The 18,605-nt window shown below is 42.2% G+C and overlaps 1 protein-coding gene across 1 annotated transcript; it reads right to left on the bottom strand.

Annotated features, from left to right (window-relative positions):
- Positions 1 to 5,624: 5,624 nt before the first annotated feature.
- On the bottom strand, positions 5,625 to 6,896 carry LOC112649332 (protein ARMCX6-like). Its single transcript, XM_049107836.1, has 2 exons — positions 6,890 to 6,896; positions 5,625 to 6,794 (listed from the first exon to the last, which is right to left on the bottom strand). Exons 1-2 carry the CDS (start codon positions 6,894 to 6,896, stop codon positions 6,238 to 6,240), a joined length of 564 nt encoding a protein of 187 aa, XP_048963793.1. The 3' UTR covers positions 5,625 to 6,237.
- Between the last annotated feature and the right edge of the window lie 11,709 nt (positions 6,897 to 18,605).

Below are 18,605 nucleotides of genomic sequence, written 5' to 3'. Positions count from 1 at the left end.
GCCTCCAGCTCATGTCATGATCCCCAGGTCCTGGGATCAAGCCCAAAGATGGGCTCTCTGCTCATCAAAGTCTACTTCTCCCTCTCCCTCTGCACTTCTCCTTGCTTGTGTACTCTCTGTCGTAAATACATAAAATCTTCTAAAAATTAAAAAAAATAAAAAGAGAGATACAGGGAAAAATGAGATTATATGTACAAATCATTCATAATTAATAAATACGAACACTTTCTTGCATTTGTTTAAAAGATTTGTATTAGCAGATCAAATTAAACAACATAAACCATTGGAGTCACACTTTGTTCCATCCCTTCCCAGAGGTAATTGATATTGTAAAATTGATGTGCATCTTTCAGTATGCACTTTAAATTACTCTAGAAATAAATGTATCAAAATACTATATAGGATTGTTTCATATGCCTAAAATTATATAAATGGCATTATACCATATCTTTCTACAAATTGCTCATTTCACACATTAGGTTACTGAGAATTGTCTAGACTGAAATATAGAAATCTAGCCCACTCATTTTTACTGCTTTATAAATTCTGTTATATAAATATATGATGGATTCCTTATTCAAAAACCTACACAGCAAACATCAACCTTACTGCTGAAACATCAACCATTAAAATGGGAAACAAGACAAGCATGCACTGTAACATCAATACTGCTGCTCTGGAGGTCTTTGACAGTACAATGAGATAAGAAAAAGAAATGAGCTATAAAATATTGTACAGGAAAAGACAAAACTGTCATAATTTGTAAATTATGTTTATGTACTTAAAATTCAGAAAAAAAGGAAGCAAAATAAACTAACAAGAGAGTTCACAAAAATGACTATAGAATGATAATGCTACACCAGGAACTTTTATATGAATGAATAATAATTGTTTCTTATTAAATTTATTTTGGAATAGAAATATATATATATGTACAAAATTCAAAAAGCACAAAAAAAACAGAAAAAATTAGTCTCTCACTGAATTTTTCCTATGCACACCCAATATATCTGTCAAGAGGTAGAAACTGCTATGCCTTTCTTTGTATATCATTACAAAGATAATTATACACTCTAGAAAATGTAAAATCACATGTATGATACAATAACATAGTTAATATTGATGAAAATACAGACAACACACTTTATTCAACTTGCTATTCTCTCACACAAGTAAAGTAATTTTGATGAGAGAAGAAACCAGTCCCCACTTCCCCATGTTGCTAAAGTAGGCCAGAGGACAGTTTCCTATAGGCAGGAGTATGTCCTGAGAAGGAACCTGGGGCAGAGGCTTGCTCACAAGCACCAACACCCACCTCCCTGCTCACACACAAGGCACCTGCCATAGGGGCCCCAGTGAGCTGAGGGCCCCTGAGTGAGAGTTTCCTGGGAGACAGCTGTGCCTCAGGAGAGGCTTCACACCAGGGAGCCACAGAGGGGATGCTCGGCTGCGTGCATGAGCATCCCAGACATGTCACACAGCAGCATGAGAATGGAGTGATAAATGGTGCTGGTTTAGTCTGTTATCCATTTGGGGGAAGAAGTAAAGTTGGACCACACCTCCGACCTTGCATGAAGGTAAATTCCAAGTAGATCTGTGAGACAACCCTTGAAGTGGAAAAGCGTGAAGGCGAGGGCGGGGCAAGATGGCGGAGGAGTAGGGTCCCCAAGTCACCTGTCCCCACCAACTTACCTAGATAAGTTTCAAATCATCCTGAAAACCTACGAATTCGACCTGAGATTTAAAGAGAGAAGAGCCGGAACGCTACAGAGAGAAGAGTTTGCGCTTCTAACAAGTACAACTCATTTTTAGCCACTCTGCACTGAGCAAAATGACTAGAAAGAAGAACTCACCGCAAAAGAATCAGAAACAGTCCTCTCTGCCACAGAGGTACAGAATTTGGATTACAATTCGATGTCAGAAAGCCAATTCAGAAGCACAATTATAAAGCTACTGGTGGCTCTGGAAAAAAGCATAAAGGATTCAAGAGACTTCATGACTGCAGAATTTAGATCCAATCAGGCAGAAATTAAAAATCAATTGAATGAGATGCAATCCAAACTGGAGGATCTAACGACGAGGGTTATTGAGGGTTATTCATCCAAGATAGGCAGAAACTGAAAGAATATGTGACCGCCAAACCGGCTCTGCAAGAAATATTAAGGGGGGACTCTGTAAAAGAAAGAGGAGGACACCCAAAGAAATAATCCACAAAAACAGGGACTGAGTAGGTATTATGATGACACTAAATTCATATCTTTCAATGGTAACTCTGAACGTGAATGGGCTTAACGATCCCATCAAAAGACGCAGGGTTGCAGGGCTTCAGACTGGATAAAAAAGCAAGACCCATCTATTTGCTGTCTACCAGAGACTCATTTTAGACCTAAGGACACCTACAGCCTGAAAATGAAAGGTTGGAGAACTATTTACCATTCAAATGGTCCTCAAGGAAAAGCGTGAAGGCATTAAGAAACCATGTAGGAGGGGCACCTGGGTGGCTGAGTCAATTACGCAGCTGCCCTTGGCCCAGGTCATGAACCCGGTGTCCTGGGATCGAGCCCCCACATCGGGCTCCCTGCTGGATGGGCAGCCTGTTTCTCTCTCTTCAACACTTTTGCTCTCTCTCTCTCTCTCTCTCTCTCTCTCTCTCTCTCAAATAAATAAATAAATAAATAAATAAATAAATAAATAAATGAAATATTTTTAAAAAGGAAACCCTACAGAAGACTCTTTCTGTAATCAGGGCATGAGGGAGGGCATCCTAAGCCACACACAAAAACAAGAGGCAATAAGGGAAAAGCAGTCTTCCCTCAGGGGGAACAGGAGGCCAGGAGCAAAGAGAGGAGGGAAGTGACAGAGGGTGGGTGGGGTGATGCATGCAGCATGAGTGGCAGACAAGGGATTGATTGGCCAATCCTCTGCAGGACTGTGCTGGACTATAGTGAGGCACCCATCTAAATCCTAGACCAAGGGAGCCCCCAGAAGGGATCCTGGGGCCAGTCATGGCCACAGTGGTCAAACTCTAAGCCGAATGGTGCTGTGGTGGCTTAGACATAGGCTTGGTGAGGGCTGTGCCTATCTGTGGGTGGCACACATCAAAGTGAGGGGATGGTGGTTGAAACCGGGCGAGGAGGCAAAGTTTGAGACTGGATGTATGCGGTGGGAAGCTGGATGTCTGCAACCTCCTGTGTGTGCACCTATTGGGGGCCAGGTGAGTGTGGGGGTTAAATCACAAAATCCCCAGGAGAGGTAGCAAGCTGGGGAGGCACTGGGAGTTAGTGTGCAGCCAGTACTTACAGGCACCAAATGTAGATGTCATCAGGAGATGAAAAGAAGCAAAACCGGGTCTTTTCGGGAGCTGGTAGGCAGTCTGTGGGAACTAGGCCCCTCAGAGTGACCCAAGAGGCAGGCTAGGCTGGGGTGGACCCCATCAAGGCAGGGCACTTCCCCACACAGTGTTGACAGCTGCAGCTTTGATGACCTTGTCAAGTGTTTACCATGGAGAAGCCCAGAAAGAATCTGTTAGTTGCAGCAGGCAGGTAGGCAAGTTTGGTGCTTGGTGGTCCCATGCTGTTTCATTTTGAATTAGGTATGGGAGGGGGCACCATGGTCTTCCTGGTGCTGATAGCCTCTCAATGTCTTAATCAGGTCCTGACTGGCAGGCCTGCTCCCGAATCCCTTCCACTGGCCCTAGGGCTCCTGCCCTGGCACAGCAACCAACCAAGGGATAAAGGGCAGACGGGGGGCCTGAGCTACCAGACAGGGGAGTGTTTGGGGGAGGGCAGGGCCAACAGATGCACAGGAGGCTTTTGCCTTGGGCCAAGACTACACCCTGGAGACCCTTGGATGCCAAGGCTTGCCTGTGACAGACAGTTGCTCAGGAGATGAGCAGAAAGTCTCCAAGGCCCTCCCTGGGTTAGAAGTCAGCTGTGGCCTGAAAGTGCCAAGTGCCTGCCTTGGAGACGGAGGACAACTGTGCCAGCACTCAGATGGAGATTTGGCAGAGCACAGAGGAGGAGGGAAGTGCCTGTTAATTTGGGACCCCCATCCAGGAGGAAGTAGAAAATCTCCTGCCTTCGTGCTGAGGTTAAAGAGGTGTCTGTCGCTGAAGACAGCAAAGACCAAAGCATGCTCCACTGGGACAAGTGAGTGTGGGAGCTGCCTGCAGAGCAAACTGACTGGAAACATTGCCCAGTCCACCTGAGGCTGGCTTGGGAGAAAGGGGTGGTCGCATTAGCAACTCTTAGCAAACATGACAGGATCCAGCAGTCAGCAGAGGAAGCCCAGGGAGGGTGGCACCCAGCGTGCGTGCGTGTGTGTGTGTGTGTGTGTGTGTGTGTGCGCGCGCGCGCGTCCTGCTGGGGGTGTGGCGTCACAGCAACCACAAGTCACATGCTGGCCATCTAAGGTGCCAGTGCCTGGGAAGAGGCAGTGTCCCCACTGCAGGTTAGAAGACTCCCCAGAGATGGTCCTGGGAGCTGGCAGACAACCACCCGCACTTGCTAGTCAGCCCAAAGTGCGGGGCAGATGGGTACAAGCTGAAGAGTTGTGATCTACCCGCAACCCAAACTCTAGGAGAATGGAGGAAAAAATAAGACTATGGTCTGTGTGGAGGAGAGCAGTCAGAGGGCAGAGCACACATACAGTGCTGATGCCCAGGGCACAGGGCTCAGACAGCATCCCAGCGAGACAAGGAGAGGGCAATAGGCACAGAGACAGCACTGCCTAAGGGAAGGGAACCTGGCTTTGGTGATGCAGGGGCCAAGGGTTGCCGGGAGGGGTCTGGCAGTGCTGGGAGGGGTGGCAGCATGAGTCGTCCGGATCCACAGAGTGGTTCTGTACACAGGGCTGGGTTCCTCCTTTCCTCCAAGTGGTGTCAGGAGCTTGGATGCGGGGAGGGGCAGAGCTGTCTCCCGATGGACCAGCCATAGCATAGCCCTGCCAGGAACCCCAGCGTCTGCCTTACCACCCTGATGGGGAGTTCGTGGGGAGGGGGGTGCTTCACTGGCCCCTTCTTGGATGTCACTAAAGGTACCGGGGAGAGGCCAGAAAGGAGGCTTCCCCAAAGGAAGCGGGGCCAACCCTTCTCACTCTGCCAGGGATTTGGGCTTGGGGTCCCAAGGAAGGCAGTGGGCCTGGAGGTAGGTTTAACAGCTGCTTCGCAGGACAGAGAGAACTATACCACGCAGCAAAGGACAACTGTCATTGCCATTCTTGTGCATTAAATGCACAGAGGTGCGTTGCCGAGTGGTCCCCAAGGCTGTGCAGACAAGCCCCAAGGATACTGACCTTCCGTCTAGGCTGGCAGTTAAGGAAAGGCATCTTCATTGAGGGATTGCTCTGCTCCAGGTGCCAGACTCTGAGTCACCTGCTTCACAGGTGCTGTCTCCTTGAGTCCTAATTCCACACAGCCCACCTCTGCTCCCTTGCTTCCGCCCCCAGCACCCAGCCCCTTCTTGAGGCTTATATTGAGCCATGCAGCCAGCCTCTCCCCCTGCCTCCTAGGAGCACTGAGAAGTGTGCACCTGTCAGGGAGCAAGCACCCTACTTAGGTCGCATTGGTTGCATATTTTTGTCTTCCTCTGCATGTAGACTGTAAACTCAAGGACAAGTTCCATGTCTTGCTTTTGTCAATCAAAGCACACAACTTTATTGATGATACATACAAACATAGGCGTGGGTGGGTGAAGTTAAGTCAGTACAGCACAGAGAAAGGCAGTGTACTTTTTGGATCAACGGGTTCACCATCCATCACCTCGCAAAGGAGGAGTAAAGGAAAAAGAATTCAACCTAAGCAGCAACAGATGCATTTTCAGCACGAGCCCGATATGCGTCTGGTCTCCCCCAAACGGTCCAGCTTAGACAGGGAGACCAGCACAGGCAAGGCATCCCTCGCGGTGCTCTAATATGATGTTCTGTAGCCACAGCTGGCAGCTGAAAGGATCCCTTTGCCACACGAGGAAGGCCGCAAGGGAGTCATTGACAATGCACGTTGCCTGCAGACTGACTGCAAAACCAAGGAGTCACTCAAAGCTCTGTGAGAACCCCTGCCTGGCCCCTAAGAGTGTGGTCCTCGATTTAGCAAGTGTAACTTTCACCCCGTGATGTGGTGATTGGCTAAGGCTGGATCTCCGATGGCATCCACTGCAGATTCTCTGCATGAGAACGACACGAGTGTGTGTTCACCGGAAGGGTTTTGGGTGGATTCGGTTCCATTCTGTTCGAGGTGGCCATTTAAGAGGCCAGGGTTTGCGGGAGAACCTGTCTGTTGGCGTTCCTGATAAAGAGGGACGTGAAGGAGAGCAGCATTTGGGCCCCCAGCAATTCCCCTGCCAAGACAGGCTTTTCAGACAAACCTATCAACAGTTTCAAAACCTGAACCTCAGCACATTCACTTCCCTCTGATATCAAAGGAAACTTCACGTCTGAAATGGGCTTGGCAAGCATGTTATTAATAACTGTCATGCTTATTAACAAATTTAATCCGGCCTGCTGCAGAAATGAGTTGCAGCAATGTGACACAGTCTCCCGACACACTTCATTGACGTACATCTTAATCTGGCCCTGATTTTCAACACTTGCATTCAAGTTATCCAGAGCACATAAAGCCTTCTCCTTAATAGCAGGGTGGGGAGTGAGGATCGTGTTTCCAACAATGGGGAGACTGGCCAAATGACTATTGATATCGTGGCTAAATGAAAACCCAGCATCCTTGAGCTGAGCAAACCACATTTTTCCCTGAATGAAAGGATGCCTGGAGAGGTCAAGAATACAGCTAAAAGTTGTTATATCTTCAGCATCACCAAAAAACAGGTAATTTTAGTTGGGGAAAGGTTGATTCTCTTTTATTCATACAGTGTCCTCCTGGGAGGCCCCATGTTCTTACTACGCATGGTTCATTCAGCCAGATACCATGGACTTATCTTTTCCTAGATCCTTAATTGTCCTCATCTTGCGTGATGTTCCCTGCTCTGCTCATCTTTTAGTGTGGTTGCACCCTTCTCTAATTAGTGAGTAAGCACTTCAGTAAATTCTACCCCTGACCTCCAGATCTGTTTACATTAAATCACCTACTTGAGCACATCCAACGTATGCAAATCACAGAAGTTCACCCTCTTGCAAATGCTATATAATTGTGATGATTGCTGGACATTCGTTTCCTAGACACAAATTGTGCTAACTGCTATCCAATAGGGCAATGCAAATACATAGATATTTTATCTGAGTTTCCTCAGATGGATATGTCAACACTCAGAATACAAGGATATCAATACCTTTCTCTCCTCACCAAGGGTCTAAATTTTCAAATGTTTCTTCTTTGGCTTTTTCCTCCTTTATATTCATTCCCTCTGCTTCCTCTATACTCATTTCCCCTGTTTCCTCAGAGGTACAACACTGGACTTTTCCAGCACCAAAGTAAGAAGGAAGGAGACCAAAGGCTGGGAGAGGAAGATTCTGAGTTACCTCTGGACCTTGTATCCTGACTTGGATATCTCTACCCTCCACTGGTTATCTCCAGGATATCACACTCTATAGAGCAATTTCCTTCCTTCCTTGCCTAAATTTATGTCTACAGTTAAGCAAGAGAGAACGGGGATCGGTAGATGTACTGGCACATAAGTGCCCTCTCCCTAGAGTGAGAAATCTAGTTTTCAAATGTCTCCTATTTAGATCTCAGGCACACCCTCCACCCTGTGTTCCAAACACTTTTATCATCCCACCCCACTCCCACCCCCAAATGCTTACTTTTTCCATTTCCTTGCCCTCCAGCCTCTCTCTTGACCTCGTTTATCTCCCTTCATATGCCCACCTTCCCCTCATTTTTGCCCCATTGATTTTGTTGCTGCTTCTCTCAGAGCCAAAAAGGATTGTGATTAAGCATTGCTTTCTTTTTTTTTTTTTTTAAGATAGACAGGGTTGGGTTGAGGAATGGGCTCTGGTTGCAAGTTTGCCTCTACCATCCCCCTGTGGCAGTTCAAACTCCAGATTTCCTTGAAGAAACACTTTAGTTTTTACTAAGTTTCATATCCTTTTTCTCTTTCTTTCCCTTGAGATGTGCCGCCCTCTACAGACAAACAAGGAAACCAAAAGATAGCGGTTGGTGAAGATTTAGTTCTGGGTGGTAAACCACAATTCTTAGCTTTTATGGATTCAGGACTCTATCAAATGATTCTCACTTTTCTTTTTTTAAGATTTTATTTATTTATTCATGAGAGACACACAGAGAGAGGCAGAGACACAGGCAGAGGGAGATGCAGGCTCCCTGTTGGGAGCCTGATGTGGGACTCGATTCCAGGACCCCAGGATCATGACCTGAGCCAAAGGCAGACGCTCAACCACTGAACCACCCAGGTGCTCCCAATTCTCACCTTTCACTCTTGTATTCCAGCATCAACTCTCCCCATGACCCCGTCCATAATCTAGAGAACTAAAATGAACTAGTGGGTAACCTGGGGGTGTAGGGAAACCCGACTCTACCCCTTCAGGTCTCTGCCTCAAACCCCATCCTGACTCCAAGATTCCCCAGATAATGTTCATTCTCACACCAACCCGAGCACAACCAGAAAATTTTCTTCCTTCCTCACTCAGCTACGAACACATCTCTCTAAGTTAGACAGGGAGCTGATGGAAAGACCAAAAAGACCACCTCTTCACTATTCTTGGTAACCTGAAATACACATCACCAATGAGCTATGATCCCTTTCCACCCAAGTTCCCCTTCCACCATCAGTGATTCAAGAGTGTGCCCACTTCTCTCCCTTCCCCCAGTGCATCAGACCTGTCATCCATTTTTTATTTACCACTCTTAAAAGCCAAAAGAAAATACATTTCCATTGTGTTAAGATTTGTCTTTCTCTAATTTTCAGGGAAAAAATTTATCTTCTCATGGAGCAACTATTTATACTTTTTTTCTTCTTCTAGAATACAGGAAGCAATAAATAGCTCATCTCTTCACTCCCTCTCTGCTCAGCCACTAATATCCATCATGTCTCTTGGATCCAGGAAAAAGCAGATTTCATGAAATAAGGCATGAAAGGGAAATTTGAAATATTTATTCATTGTCTCCACTCATATGTCTTGGAAATACTAGATTTTTAAAAATATTTGTACATGATTTCATGTGTTTAGGGAGTTCTTTGCGGTGACTTTTGTCAAAATGACACCACTGGTTATTTCTGAGAATAAGATTTAAGACAAAACACATGTTAGCTGCAGTGCCAACTGTTAAGGTCAATAGGACACAGAGATAAACAAATCTGTCTCTTGGGGAAGATCACCTGGCTTTCCAGATAGACCCACACAAGGCAGCATTTACCTTGCTTAGTTTGCTACACTCCAGGCCTCAAATCTTAATTTTGTCTTCAGTCCAAAAATATGCACAACTGATGACCTTACACACAACAGAAATGCATGCATATGTTCACCAAAAGACACATATAAGGATGTTTATAGTAGCACTATTCATAATAGCCCCAAACTGGAAATATTCCAAATATCCATCAATAATAGAATAAATAAATAAGATACAGTATATTCATAAATGGGATTTATTTTTATAGCTATTTTCCAGTGACACTTTTTTTAATTTTTTATTTATTTATGATAGTCACACAGAGAGAGAGAGGCAGAGACACAGGCAGAGGGAGAAGCAGGCTCCATGCACCGGGAGTCCGACGTGGGATTCGATCCCGGGTCTCCAGGATCGCGCCCTGGGCCAAAGGCAGGCGCCAAACCGCTGCGCCACCCAGGGATCCCATAAATGGGATTTATATTCATAAATGGCAATGAATATCATTGCAACAATATGGATTAACTTCCCAGACTATGTTAGCAAAAAAAGATACAAAAGAATATATACCATGTGATTGTACTTACATAAAGTTTAAAGAACACACAAAAAATTAATCTATGGTGTTAGAAATCTGAATAGTGGTTACCCTTGGTATGTGTTATTGGCTAGATAGGGGGATGGAGGAAGCTTCCACTATGAAGTTAATTTTTTGTTTCTTGCTCATTTTATGAATATTTACTGAGATGAACACTTAAGATTTGTAGAATTTGTTGTATATTTGGTATACTTTAACAAAAATTTACCAAAAGGCCTCAATGGTGAGTTACAGAAATGGGAGATGAGTAAATGAAACCAATCTTCCTGCTGATCTAGGTACCCAGAACCAAACATTTTTTAACTTCCCTGAGGGTACTAGAAGGCTAACAAGATAGTTAGGACTAACTGGTTCAGAATAGGATTGGGGGAAGTTGAGCTTTAATGTAAGGCCACTTTTCCCAGTGTACAGTTGTTGAGAGGCTAGGCAGAATTTTGGACAGCCTCTGAAGGCTAGGGAGACAGATATTGTGATCAAAATCTTGCCTAGAGGTGAACCTGATGAAGCCCAGTGTCTTTTAGATTGTGATGTCGAAAAAGCTGCAAGTCAGAGTCAGAATTAACAAGAGATAGACAAGCTGTCACAAGTATATCAGTTTAATTTTTAATAATCTCAATCACTGGAAAGTAGAATAAGGTAATCACAGAGTGCTAACACTCCTACATGCCTAACAGCACAAATATAAATTTTCTTTGGAGGGAAAAGATGTCATTCTCAAATTATTTCTGAAGTTTTATAAAATACAATATTTGACACATAATAGAGAACAAACAAATACACAAGAAGACAGGACAAAATTAACAGAAATCATCAGAAATGATAGACAATAGAAAAAGACTCATTGGGGCCTCAGATATTAGGGTTGTCAGACATAGATTTTAAATAAATAAGCTTACTATGTTTAATGACATAAAGGACAATATAGAGGATTTCTGCAGATAAATGGAAACTATAAAAAAGCATAAAACAGAAATTCTATGGGAATCCCTGGGTGGCTCAGCGGTTTAGCGTCTGCCTTTGGCCCAGGGCATGATCCTGGAGTCCCGGGATCAAGTCCCACGTCGGGTTCCCTGCATGGAGCCTGCTTCTCCCTCTGCCTGTGTCTCCGCCTCTCCCTCTCTCTGTGTGTCTCATGAATAAATAAATAAACTGTTTTTTAAAAAAAAGAAATTCTAGAACTGAAAAATTTAAAAATCTTAAATAAGAACTAAATAAAAAGGCAGTGTGCCTGGGTGGCTCAGTCAGTTAATCATCCAACTCTTGATCTCAGCTCAGGTCTTGATCATAGGGTCATGAGTTGAATCTGCATTGGACTCCATCCCCAACTGGGGAAAAAAAACTGAATAGATGGATTTAACAGCAAAGTATACATGGATGAAGAGAAAATTATTGACCAAGAAGGTAGGTTGAAAGAAATGATCTAGAATAAATTCCAGAGTCACAGAAGATTTAAAAAATTAAGAATGGATAAGAGAGCATACAGAGGGAAGTTTTAACATATGTGGACTTAAATTTAGGAGGGGAGGAAAAAAAGAAATTTACAGAGGAGAGAATGAGACATAAGTAATATCTGGAAAAGTAATGGTTGAGAATTTTCTGAACTTTGCAAAACATGAAGCCACATATAAGAAGCCATTAAAATCTGAAGCAAGGTCAATTTTAGAAAATCACACCTATTCATATTATAGTAAAAATACTGAAAACCAAAGACAAGAAAAATATCTTAAAGTATCTGTAAAATAAAAACCTTAGATTACCTTCAAAGGGATAAGAAGTAGACTGATAGTTGACTTTTTACAGGAAAAATAAAGCCAGACAATGGGATAGATAAACCATTAGCCAGCCTTATTAAAAAGAAGAGAGAAAAGACTCAAATTAATAAAATCATGAATGGGGATGCTTGGGTGGCTCAGCCATTGAGCGTCTGCCTTTGGCCCAGGGCGTGATCCTGGAGACCCGGAATCAAGTCCCACATCAGACTCCCTGCATGGACTCTGCTTCTCCCTCTGCCTCTGTCTCTGCCGCTGTGTGTGTGTGTGTGGGTGTGTCTCTCATGAATAAATAAATAAAATCTTTAAAATAAATAAATAAATAAATAAATAAATAAATAAATAAAATAAAATCTTGAATGAGAAAGGAGAGATCACTACCAACACCAAGGAAATACAAACGATTTTAAAAACATATTATGAGCATCTATACGCCAATAAATTAAGCAATGTAGAAGAAATGGACGCATTCCTGGAAAACCACAAACTACCAAAACTGGAACTGGAAGAAATAGAAAACCTGAACAGGCCAATAACCAGGGAAGAAATTGAAGCAGTCATCAAAAACCTCCAAAGACACAAAAATCCAGGGCCAGATGGCTTCCCAGGGGAATTCTATCAAACGTTTAAAGAAGAAACCATACCTATTCTACTAAAGCTGTTCGGAAAGATAGAAAGAGATGGAACACTTCCAAACTCGTTCTATGAGGCCAGCATCACCTTAATTCCAAAACCAGACAAAGAACCCACCAAAAAGGAGAATTATAGACCAATATCCCTGATGAACATGGATGCAAAAATTTTCAACAAGATACTAGCCAATAGGATCCAACAATACATTAAGAAGATTATTCACCATGACCAAGTGGGATTTATCCCCTGGATGCAAGGCTGGTTCAACACTCATAAAGGAATCAATATGATTCATCATATCAGCAAGAGAAAAAACAAGAACCATATGATCCTCTCAATAGATGCAGAGAAAGCATTTGACAAAATACAGCATCCATTCCTGATCAAATCTCTTCAGAGTGTAGGGATAGAGGGAACATTCCTCAACATCTTAAAAGCCATCTATGAAAAGCCCACAGCAAATAATGGGGAAACACTGGGAGCCTTTCCCCTAAGATCAAGAACAAGACAGGGATGTCCACTCTCACCACTGCTATTCAACAAAGTAATAGAAGTCCTAGCCTCAGCAATCAGACAGCAAAAAGACATTAAAGGCATTCGAATTGGCAAAGAAGAAGTCAAACTCTCCCTGTTGGCAGATGACATGATACTTTACATAGAAAACCCAAAAGACTCCACCCCAAGATTGCTAGAACTCATACAGCAATGAGGCAGTGTGGCAGGATACAAAATCAATGCCCAGAAGTCAGTGGCATTTCTAGACACTAACAATGAGACTGAAGAAAGAGAAATTAAGAAGTCAATCCCATTTACAATTGCACCCAAAAGCAGAAGATACCTAGGAATAAACCTAACCAAAGAGGTAAAGGATCTATACCCTAAAATCTACAGAACACTTCTGAAAGAAATTGAGGAAGACACAAAGAGATGGAAAAATATTCCATGCTCATGGATTGGAAGAATTAATATTGTGAAAATGTCAATGTTACCCAGGGCAATTTACACGTTTAATGCAATCCCTATCAAAATACCATGGACTTTCTTCAGAGAGTTGGAACAAATTATTTTAAGATTTGTGTGGAATCAGAGAAGACCCCGAATAGCCAGGGGAATATTAAAAGAGAAAACCATAGCTTGGGGCATCACAATGCCAGATTTCAGGTTGTACTACAAAGCTGTGGTCGTCAAGACAGTGTGGTACTGACACAAAAACAGACACATAGATCAATATAACAGAATAGAGAATCCAGAAGTGGACCCTCAACTTTATGGTCAACTAATATCGACAAAGCAGGAAAGACTATCCACTGGAAAAGAGACAGTCTCTTCAATAAATGGTGCTGGGAAAACTGGACATCCACATGCAGAAGAATGAAACTAGACCACTCTCTTGCACCATACACAAAGATCAACTCAAAATGGATGAAAGCTCTAAATGTGAGACAAGATTCCATCAAAATCCTAGAGGAGAACACCAGCAACACCCTTTTTGAACTTGGCCACAGTAACTTCTTGCCAGATACATCCATGAAGGCAAGAGAAACAAAAGCAAAAATGAATTTTTGGGACTTCATCAAGATAAGAAGGTTCTGCCCAGCAAAAGAAACAGTCAACAAAACTCAAAGACAACCTACAGAATGGAAGAAGATATTTGCAAATGACAGATAAAGGGCTAGATTCCAAGATCTATAAAGAACTTATTAAACTCAACAGCAAAGAAACAAACAACCCAATCATGAAATGGGCAAAAGACATGAACAGAAATCTCACAGAGGAACACATAGACATGGCCAACAAGCACATGAGAGAATGTTCCGCAACCCTTGCCATCAGGGAAATACAAACCAAAACCACAATGAGATACCACCTCACACCAGTGAGAATGGGGAAATTTAACAAAGCAGGAAACAACAAATGTTGGAGAGGATGTGGAGAAAGGGGAACCCTCCTGCACTGTTGGTGGCAATGTGAACTGGTGCAGCCACTCTGGAAAACTGTGTGGAGGTTCCTCAAAGAGTTAAAAATAGATCTGACCTTTGATCCAGCAATTGCACTGCTGGGGATTTACCCCAAAGGTACAGAATCAGTGAAACGCCAGGACACCTGCACCCCGATATTTCTAGCAGCAATGTACACCATAGCCAAACTGTGGAGGGAGCCTCAGTGTCCATCGAAAGATGAGTGGATAAAGAAGATGTGGTCTATGCATACAATGGAATATTCCTCAGCCATTAGAAACAACAAATACCCACCATTTGCTTCGACGTGGATGGAACTGGAGGGTATTATGCTGAGTGAAATAAGTCAATCGAAAAAAAAAAAAAAAGAAATAAGTCAATCGGAGAAGGACAAACGTTATATGGTCTCATTCATTTGCGGAATATAAAAAATAGTGAAAGGGAATAAAGGGGAAAGGAGAAAAAATGAGTGGGAAATATCAGAAAGGGAGACAGAACATGAGGGACACCTAACTTTGGGAAACGAACTAGGGGTAGTAGAAAGGGAGGTGGGCAGGGGGTGGGGGTCACTGGGTGACAGGCACTGAGGGGGGCACTTGATGGGATGAGCACTGGGTGTTATTCTATATGTTGGCAAATTGAACACCAATAAAAAATAAATTTATTTTAAAAAAAGCCAGACAATGGAAGAATATTATTTTTTTTTATTGGTGTTCAATTTACTAACATACAGAATAACACCCAGTGCCCGTCACCCATTCACTCCCACCCCCCGCCCTCCTCCCCTTCTACCACCCCTAGTTCGTTTCCCAGAGTTAGCAGTCTTTACGTTCTGTCTCCCTTTCTGATATTTCCCACACATTTCTTCTCCCTTCCCTTATTTTCCCTTTCACTATTATTTATATTCCCCAAATGAATGAGAACATATAATGTTTGTCCTTCTCCGACTGACTTACTTCACTCAGCATAATACCCTCCAGTTCCATCCACGTTGAAGCAAATGGTGGGTATTTGTCATTTCTAATAGCTGAGTAATATTCCATTGTATACATAAACCACATCTTCTTTATCCATTCATCTTTCGTTGGACACCGAGGCTCCTTCCACAGTTTGGCTATAGTGGCCATTGCTGCTAGAAACATCGGGGTGCAGGTGTCCCGGCGTTTCATTGCATTTGTATCTTTGGGGTAAATCCCCAACAGTGCAATTGCTAGGTCGTAGGGCAGGTCTATTTTTAACTCTTTGAGGAACCTCCACACAGTTTTCCAGAGTGGCTGCACCAGTTCACATTCCCACCAACAGTGTAAGAGGGTTCCCTTTTCTCCGCATCCTCTCCAACATTTGTTGTTTCCTGCCTTGTTAATTTTCCCCATTCTCACTGGTGTGAGGTGGTATCTCATTGTAGTTTTGATTTGTATTTCCCTGATGGCAAGTGATGCAGAGCATTTTCTCATATGCATGTTGGCCATGTCTATGTCTTCCTCTGTGAGATTTCTGTTCATGTCTTTTGCCCATTTCATGATTGGATTGTTTGTTTCTTTGGTGTTGAGTTTAATAAGTTCTTTATAGATCTTGGAAACTAGCCCTTTATCTGATATGTCATTTGCAAATATCTTCTCCCATTCTGTAGGTTGTCTTTGAGTTTTGTTGACTGTATCCTTTGCTCTGCAAAACCATTAGCCAGCCTTATTAAAAAGAAGAGAGAGAAGACTCAAATTAATAAAATCATGAATGAGAAAGGAGAGATCACTACCAACACCAAGGAAATACAAACGATTTTAAAAACATATTATGAACAGCTATACGCCAATAAATTAGGCAATCTAGAAGAAATGGACGCATTCCTGGAAAGCCACAAACTACCAAAACTGGAACAGGAAGAAATAGAAAACCTGAACAGGCCAATAACCAGGGAGGAAATTGAAGCAGTCATCAAAAACCTCCCAAGACACAAGAGTCCAGGGCCAGATGGCTTCCCAGGAGAATTTTATCAAACGTTTAAAGAAGAAATCATACCTATTCTCCTAAAGCTGTTTGGAAAGATAGAAAGAGATGGAGTACTTCCAAATTCGTTCTATGAAGCCAGCATCACCTTAATTCCAAAGCCAGACAAAGACCCCGCCAAAAAGGAGAATTACAGACCAATATCCCTGATGAACATGGATGCAAAAATTCTCAACAAGATACTGGCCAATAGGATCCAACAGTACATTAAGAAAATTATTCACCATGACCAAGTAGGATTTATCCCTGGGACACAAGGCTGGTTCAACACCCGTAAAACAATCAATGTGATTCATCATATCAGCAAGAGAAAAACCAAGAACCATATGATCCTCTCATTGGATGCAGAGAAAGCATTTGACAAAATACAGCATCCATTCCTGATCAAAACTCTTCAGAGTGTAGGGATAGAGGGAACATTCCTCGACATCTTAAAAGCCATCTATGAAAAGCCCACAGCAAATATCATTCTCAATGGGGAAGCACTGGGAGCCTTTCCCCTAAGATCAGGAACAAGACAGGGATGTCCACTCTCACCACTGCTATTCAACATAGTACTGGAAGTCCTAGCCTCAGCAATCAGACAACAAAAAGACATTAAAGGCATTCAAATTGGCAAAGAAGAAGTCAAACTCTCCCTCTTCGCCGATGACATGATACTCTACATAGAAAACCCAAAAGTCTCCACCCCAAGATTGCTAGAACTCATACAGCAATTCGGTAGCGTGGCAGGATACAAAATCAATGCCCAGAAGTCAGTGGCATTTCTATACACTAACAATGAGACTGAAGAAAGAGAAATTAAGGAGTCAATCCCATTTACAATTGCACCCAAAAGCATAAGATACCTAGGAATAAACCTCACCAAAGATGTAAAGGATCTATACCCTCAAAACTATAGAACACTTCTGAAAGAAATTGAGGAAGACACAAAGAGATGGAAAAATATTCCATGCTCATGGATTGGCAGAATTAATATTGTGAAAATGTCAATGTTACCCAGGGCAATATACACGTTTAATGCAATCCCTATCAAAATACCATGGACTTTCTTCAGAGAGTTAGAACAAATTATTTTAAGATTTGTGTGGAATCAGAAAAGACCCCGAATAGCCAGGGGAATTTTAAAAAAGAAAACCATATCTGGGGGCATCACAATGCCAGATTTCAGGTTGTACTACAAAGCTGTGGTCATCAAGACAGTGTGGTACTGGCACAAAAACAGACACATAGATCAGTGGAACAGAATAGAGAATCCAGAAGTGGACCCTGAACTTTATGGGCAACTAATATTTGATAAAGGAGGAAAGACTATCCATTGGAAGAAAGACAGTCTCTTCAATAAATGGTGCTGGGAAAATTGGACATCCACATGCAGAAGAATGAAACTAGACCACTCTCTTTCACCATACACAAAGCTAAACTCAAAATGGATGAAAGATCTAAATGTGAGACAAGATTCCATCAAAATCCTAGAGAAGAACACAGGCAACACCCTTTTTGAACTCGGCCATAGTAACTTCTTGCAAGATACATCCACAAAGGCAAAAGAAACAAAAGCAAAAATGAACTATTGGGACTTCATCAAGATAAGAAGCTTTTGCACAGCAATGGAAGAATATTATTAAAGTGTTGAAAGGAAATTAATGCCGATTTAGATCTACTCCCATAGACAATATTATTTACCTGTGTCAGTGAAGTAAGGGCATTCTCAGGCCAAAAGAAATATCAGTAGCAAATTCATACTAGAAGAAATTCTAAAAGTTGTTCTTCAGACATAATGAAAATTTATCTTCCTACAAAGTAGGAAGAAAAGAAGCACAAAGGAAAGTGCAAATATGTGAATCTTGACTATATGAAACAATTGTAAGAATGCTTAAAACATTGAAATATAAAGACAATAAGGTTGAAAACATATAGAAAGTTGGAATGCATGACAACAATGGCATATAAATTGAGATGAGGGTAAGTGGAGTTAGCATTTTAAATCCTGTGGATTGTCTGGAAAAGGGGTAAAAATACCAATTCATAATAAACTTTGAAAAATGAAGAATTAAAATTTAAAAAAAGAAAAATCAAGAATCTATTCTGTAATATATAATCACTTAACAATAGTAAATTGGTACAATTATCAAGCTAATAGAAGAAAAAGGAATAATAAAATATTCAATAAATCCAAAAGAAGATGAGAAAGAAATTGGGACGTAGAGTAGGCAGGTCAAATAGAAATCACTAAATAAGATAAGAAATTAAATCCTAAATGTATCAGAGATTACATTAAATAAAAACAGACCAAATGCTTCCATTCAAACACAAATATTGCAATATTGGATAAAAATAACAAAACCCAG

Source organism: Canis lupus, chromosome X (assembly GCF_003254725.2).
Source record: "Canis lupus dingo isolate Sandy chromosome X, ASM325472v2, whole genome shotgun sequence".
Classification (NCBI taxonomy): domain Eukaryota; kingdom Metazoa; phylum Chordata; class Mammalia; order Carnivora; family Canidae; genus Canis; species Canis lupus.
The sequence above is the reverse complement of the archived record's forward strand: the minus strand, read 5'-3'. Positions and strand labels throughout refer to the sequence as shown.